The 6,864-nt window shown below is 42.0% G+C and overlaps 1 protein-coding gene across 1 annotated transcript; it reads left to right on the top strand.

Moving 5' to 3' along the window:
- Positions 1–663: 663 nt before the first annotated feature.
- On the top strand, positions 664–2,579 carry exosc6 (exosome component 6). Its single transcript, XM_046038043.1, has 3 exons — positions 664–707; positions 1,043–1,373; positions 1,881–2,579. The coding sequence occupies exons 2-3, from the start codon at positions 1,096–1,098 to the stop codon at positions 2,425–2,427; spliced, it is 825 nt and encodes a 274-aa protein (XP_045893999.1). The 5' UTR covers positions 664–707; positions 1,043–1,095; the 3' UTR covers positions 2,428–2,579.
- Positions 2,580–6,864: the final 4,285 nt, after the last annotated feature.

The following is a 6,864-nucleotide window of genomic DNA, read 5'->3' as shown; positions in this document are numbered from 1 at the left end:
TTTTTTTTACCAAAGCCGTAGAGGGGGATACAAAGTACAGTGAGTTATAACTTATTGTCTCACACAAAGACTCAGAAGGCTGTCATGCTAAAATGAGTTCCCCCACAACACCTTTGCATCTCTGCTGTAAACTAACCTAGCGCACAGGGAGTGGTGCGATTCAATAGATCCAGTCATGTCAGACGACATCATTCCTCTTTTAAACTACGGCATGCAGCATTATTAGGTCCTCAGCTGATAAACTGCTGTGTTGGGCTCAAGCACTAACGTTAGCTTGACAAGCTGACGTTAGCAAGCTAAATGTTAGCCAGGCAGGCTCCCTGTTACATGGCCAGTCTGGGAGAGAGATTTCAGCCCACAACTTTAGCAGAAAATAACTTATCTGAATGGTAAGTTAAACGTTATTTATTTCAACAGCCCCTGAGGTAATGATAATACTTACAGAAGTCGCTATTGTCGCAGAATGAATCAGTTACTGCTCCCAGACACACTGCTTTAGCCCACGATGCTGGACCAAAAGGAAAGCGCAGAGCCAGTGAACACGCCCACGGGAGCCCATTGGTCCGTCGGCACCGGTACGTCGGCATATCTCAATCTCTATTGGACGGGCCTACTATCAATCTTAGCAGAGCCCGCGGCATCAGTGGTACAACTTCCCCGGCTTGGCTGATGCAACGGATCAGACACCGGCGTCAACAGACTTACTGGTCTGCTTGATAAATAAAGGCGGTTGTGCATATATTCATGAATATAAAGTTAATGTTGAAGTAAAGTGTTTTGTAAATAATTAGATTAGTCAGACTGTATTTTTTAGGGTTAGGCTATTAGTTTGGGTGTTTGGGTTCTGACCATCATGAGATAACATCACCAATTTTGTGTGGTGTGGGATTTGTGATTTTGTGACATAATAATTATAATGAAATATTATTTGTTATTATTTTAACCACACTCACTATTTTCTATAGCTGATGTAATTTCCTTCAGTGCCTTGAATTGGCGGAATCATTTATCTGCTTGATGTGTTTCCGGGGAACACGTTTAGTGCTGGACTAAACAGACACGCGCTTGTCAGTCCATTTCGGATTTCGCTGCACCATGCCGACGGATACCAAACGTGTGCGCGGCCCAGAAGTCTCCCAAAGTCCGTCTCTGTTTTTGTGTAAACCGGCGGCCGTCCTCCCGTCGTACGGCCCCAGAGCGGACGGCCGACAGCGGGACCAGGTGGACGTCCGGCCTGTGTTTGTCCGGTGCGGGCTGGTGAGCCAGGCCAAGGGGTCCGCGTACATCGAGGCTGGAAACACCAAGTTGATGTGCTGCGTTTATGGCCCCAGAGAAACAGAGCGAAAAGATGAGACCGATATGAAATGTGGAAGGTATGTGGTGATTTTTAAAAATGAATTCATTTATTTTATTTGACTTATTTGTTGATCTACAACACAATAAACACAAACACACACACACACACACACACACACACACACACACACACACACACACACACACACACACACACACACTAAAGCGAATTGAGAAGTTAAATTCATAAACAGTCAACCGCAGCCTTTCTTTGTCCTCTATAAATGTTTTCAATTAATGAAACATCACCAGTCACCAATATTAACTAAATCAAGTCTAGAGAAATAGGCCTACATATTTTTTCTTCTTCTTTTAAAAGTTGTCAACATGTAACTTCACTATGCAGCCTATTCCTACTGTTGTTATATATAATTTTGAATCATGTACCTCTGTAAACCGAATTTAGCAGAGTTTGCCGCATCTTCTCACTACTTCTTATTATAGTTTTCAATTGGACATTGATGTTTGTGTATCTGTGATAGGTACTGTTTATGAAGACTGTGTCTCTCTCTCTGTGTATCCAGGTTGACTACTGACATGCGATTTGCTCCATTTTCCTGCCCGGAGAGGGGCTCCTGGATTCAGGGGAGTCAGGACAAGGACCTCTCCCTGATGCTGCATGAAAGTCTGCAGCCAGCCGTGTGCCTCCACAAATATCCCCGCTCTCAGGTCGAGGTCAACGTGATGGTTCTTGAGAACGGTGGTTCGGTTCTGGCCCATGCAGTCACATGCGCATCTCTCGCTCTCGCAGATGCAGGGATTGAAATGTACGATCTGGTGCTTGGTTGTTCGATCCGCCAGGATGGCGCCTCTTATGTGGTTGACCCCTCTTTCACGGAGGAAAACGGCTGCAGCTCAGTCAGCAGCGAGAACCAGGGCGGTCTGACTGTTGCGTTCCTCCCCAGCCTGAACCAGATTTCGGGGCTGCAGTCAGATGGAGAAATGACTGAAGAGACTCTGACCGCCGGAGTTCGGACCTGCATTGAGGGATGCTATAAACTGTACCCGGTCATCCAGCAAGCCCTGGCCAAGGCTGTGCGCAGGGTTGCTCCCCCGCCATCAGAGAGCTGAGAGGGACTCATTAACCAATAACTACTCAGTTCTGTTTTCTGGTTTACAGTTTCCAGTCCTTACTTTGACAACAATAACTATTTTTTATGTGCTTCTTTTATGTTCTTTAAATGATTTAACCATGTTTTCTTATTAAATCATTCTACAATGCACTTATATGGTATAGTCTGCATTTGGGGCTTGAAGCTTCAAATTTGTCTCTGACATTGGAAAGGAGAATATAAGCAAGAGACTGCTCCTCTGGGATAGTTCCTGAATCTATTGTCATGATGCAACCTGCTAAGTGCAAAAAACAAAAACAAAAAAAATGCACCTCATATAAATATCTCAGATGGATTTGGTCAACAAAAGGTCTCCAATACAATAGGGCTGGTGCTCGTGGTTAGTTTTGCTTGAGATTAGGGTTTAAGACGGGTTTAAACCTGTGTTGCATCATTTTGCAAGCATTGGATAAATCGCTCTGTTCAAAGACACCAGATTCCATTGACAAAAACAGTAATTTTTCCTCTGCTTTGTCGATCGGTTACTTTCTGTGTTATTGTGTGATTCCAAAAGTCAAACAAACTAAAGCCCTATGGGTTACATAGAGTCTGGCTGGGGAGCTTGTTGCATCATTCTCTCTCTCTTTCTTTCTTTCTTTCTTTCTTTCTTCCTTCCCCCCCTGTGACAAATTAGCTTACATGACCACACACTCACAACGTGATCGTTTTTATAACTTATTTGACTTTTTCCTAAACACCTGGTTGCATAAAACAAAGGCATTATAGATCATGTAATAAACAAAAGTGAGGGAGAGGAGGCTGGTAGCATTTAGTTTAATTGCATACTAATGTGCCCATTAGGATTTTAAATACCTTGTGTACAAGTGGAGCTTTCTGCCTCAGGTTGGCAGTAGAGGAAAGAACCTGGAGCCACCACCACAGCAGTGTTCAACCCAAGCTCTTGGGATGGCATTTTGTACTAACTAACAATTTAACAAGGAGTTGGTACTGGAGTGTGTGTGATCTAATAAAAGTCTTTGACATTTTGGTGCCGTAGGTGAGACAACCAATGGCACCCAGAAGGGGATTGATCTCGACAGTAGAATATCTTTACAATTCTAATAATATATTATTATACTATATTCTTTTCAACTTCACTTAATTTCTGGATCGTGTCATCAACATCAATTGACAAACTACACATTTACCATTTTGAAATTCCATACTTTTGACATCTGACTACAAATAAGTAGATGTTTATTATGTATTTTGACTGTATTCTGTCATGTTGCCAAATAATTGCCAGGTCATTGTAGCTCATACTTTGTCCATGGAAACGATGATGAACGCACCCATAAAGGTGTGGTTTCCTTATGCAGAAAAGATAGCCTGATTACTTTTCTGATAACTACATCACTGCATAACGTGTTCAGGCATATTAATATTTGATTATTTGTGATGCTATGCAAAGTATGTTACCTGCCTGTGAGTGTTACGTGTGTGTGTGGTGAGTAGTCCCTGCCCATCAATGTGTCACTCTGTTGACACTTTTGTGTGATTGGCAGGCTGTGGTCAGCCAAATACCTTGTTTTCCAGAAACATGACCATCCCAGCATTCCAAAGCTCAGCATCACATTGATCCACACACTTCCAGTAAGGCAGTTGCACTCTATCCAAGGCACATATTTACTCTGCAGTAAAAGTGTTTGCTCTTCTGCTTAATGTCTCAGTCAGTCATGGGAATGTAAGTGGAAGTGTTTCTACTGGTATTGCAAGGACAAATGCGTAAAGTAGGCATGACACACATGGAAAGAACGAAATTGAAAAATGTGCACTGCACTGATCTTACATTTCAAAGTCAGTTTACATTCATGGGGCCTCACACAGCCCCGTTGTATATCTTCTGTCTGAGAAAATAATCCAATTGACTTCACCCAGGTCTCTCAGGATGGGCTTATAGAGTCTGAGGTCATGGACATGGAAGGATGTGGGTGTTTACCATGCAGAGAGGCACTCTAGAGAGTTGTTTTATGGGACGTTTAGTATCTAGTGATTTTGTGGTTTGAGTCACACTATTGACTACAAAAAGACAAAAAGTCAGCAGCACATTAGCCTCTGCTGAGTCAAGTTTGACCCTTTTTTAAATGTGTGTCTGCAAGTCTCTCAATCCTGTGTCAGATATACTGTTGTATAGTTAGACAGTGAAAGAGTCCAAAAAGCCTAGCAAACTGAAATTTAAATAGAGATGTTGAAGATTATTCTATGAACGTTGCTTTTATTTATGCATTTTGGTGTTGCCCTCAACAACTTCACTGAACAAAGTGTTGACATGAAGGGGACTACTGAATGCGTAGAGAGACAGAGGAGTAGTGACTAACCAGGTGAAGGATAGTCTGTAGATTATATACACAAGTCTGTGTTTTCGTAACCAGCGTTCACCTGCAGGGACCTGGCTCACAGCTGTCACATGACCACAAGAAATATATGTTGCCTTTTCACTTTCATCAAATTCATCTCAATCTGTTTCATCTGGGACTAAATTTACGCTGAACAGCCATCATGAAGTCATGTGGACGTGTTCCTTCAGCTGAGCCACTAACAGTGGCGTGTGCAGTATATGGTACGTCATTTTATGAGTGTCAGTGATAGTGTGAGTGTGTAAATAAAACACCTAATGTGTCAGCGTATGTCATCATTATAGCACAGTAGTGACAATCCTCCATGTCTGTTTATGAGTTGAGTCGGTGCTCGCGTTTATCATCGTAGCTGTTTATTTATTTCTTAGTGTTCATTGTGTGTGTGTTTATTCTTAGTTCTATCATGTCTGTCAGTCACAGACCTCATTATCTTCCAGACAATACAGCTGCCATCACCAGCTATCTGTGGACACTGAGATATGTAACACCATGCAGCAAGCTCTCAAGCCACACCAAGAGACTCTGTTTCTCTCAGTCTGTAATCACACAGTCCAGTTTAAACCCCCTGCCATCATATAGATGATCTACGTTTTATGTTTCGAAGAGAGGAATTTACAAACCAAAGACTATAGCACACTGGACATTAAAGTTAACATCCAGGTCAAAATTACAACTGGGAAAGTGAGCGTCTACTGAAAGCTGGACAACCTATATCTGAAATACTGACTTGGCATTAAATAATACTTACGTGCTGAAAACCAAACAAACACACAGGTCTCACGTTAGCCAAGCTTTTGCAAGCATTGCACAGCAACGCAGCCTTGACAGAAGGCCAGTTTTTAAGTACAGTCTGAACAGAGAGGTGAAGTAGGGTCCAGCAAATACAGAGACGGACACGTGCATATGCCTTGTGCATGTAAAACAACAATTAGTATGTGTCACAGTTACTTACACTAGTGCTGCTAAAATGTGATCAAAAACATCCATCTTTTTAAGAATAGCCATGGCAAAAAAATGTCATAAAAGGCCAACTGAATTACAATTTCAAACTCTGCTACTGCCATTGAGATAAATAATAATAGGAGGTGTTTTTTTTAGAGTATTAATTATTGAACTAATAGCTATTTAGTCACATGTGTGTTTTTCTTGTATTTTTAGCTTGGAATGTGACGTACCTTTGAGAAATAAGACTGCAACCATTATTTTAGTCCTAGACAGAGTCACTGACTCTTTGACCCAAAGACCTTTCATCATGACTTGCTGATCACTTTCCTGTCAAGGCTGGGTGATGCAATTGGCCTACTAGACTATATTTATGATAAGATATTGTGAAATATCTACTTGTCGAATGAGACTGTACTTTCACATAGCGGTATGATGCTGAGGTAAAGCAGGTGTAATGTTTAGGCGTAGTTTGGTTTAAGGACTCTAACCAAAAATTATAAAAATCATTCAGCTTTAAAAAAGTGCAATAACTTATCTTAAGGCTCCGCTATAAATATACACTCCCATAAAGGATTATTAGGAACACCATATTAATACTGTGTTTGACCCCCTTTCGCCTTCAGAACTGCCTTAATTCTACATGGCATTGATTCAACAAGGTGCTGAAAGCATTCTTTAGAAATGTTGGCCCATATTGATAGGATAGCATCTTGCAGTTGATGGAGATTTGTGGGATGCACATCCAGGGCACGAAGCTCCCGTTCCACCACATCCCAAAGATGCTCTATTGGGTTGAGATCTGGTGACTGTGGGGGCCATTTTAGTACAGTGAACTCATTGTCATGTTCAAGAAACCAATTTAAAATGATTCGAGCTTTGTGACATGGTGCATTATCCTGCTGGAAGTAGCCATCAGAGGATGGGTACATGGTGGCCATAAAGGGATGGACATGGTCAGAAACAATGCTCAGGTAGGCCGTGGCATTTAAACGATGGCCAATTGGCACTAAGGGGCCTAAAGTGTGCCAAGAAAACATCCCCCACACCATTACACCACCACCACCAGCCTGCACAGTGGTAACAAGGCATGATGG

This window comes from Micropterus dolomieu, linkage group LG22 (genome assembly GCF_021292245.1).
Source record: "Micropterus dolomieu isolate WLL.071019.BEF.003 ecotype Adirondacks linkage group LG22, ASM2129224v1, whole genome shotgun sequence".
In the NCBI taxonomy this organism is placed as follows: Eukaryota; Metazoa; Chordata; class Actinopteri; order Centrarchiformes; family Centrarchidae; genus Micropterus; species Micropterus dolomieu.
Note: the sequence above shows the minus strand (reverse complement) of the source record. Positions and strands in the feature narration are given on the sequence as shown.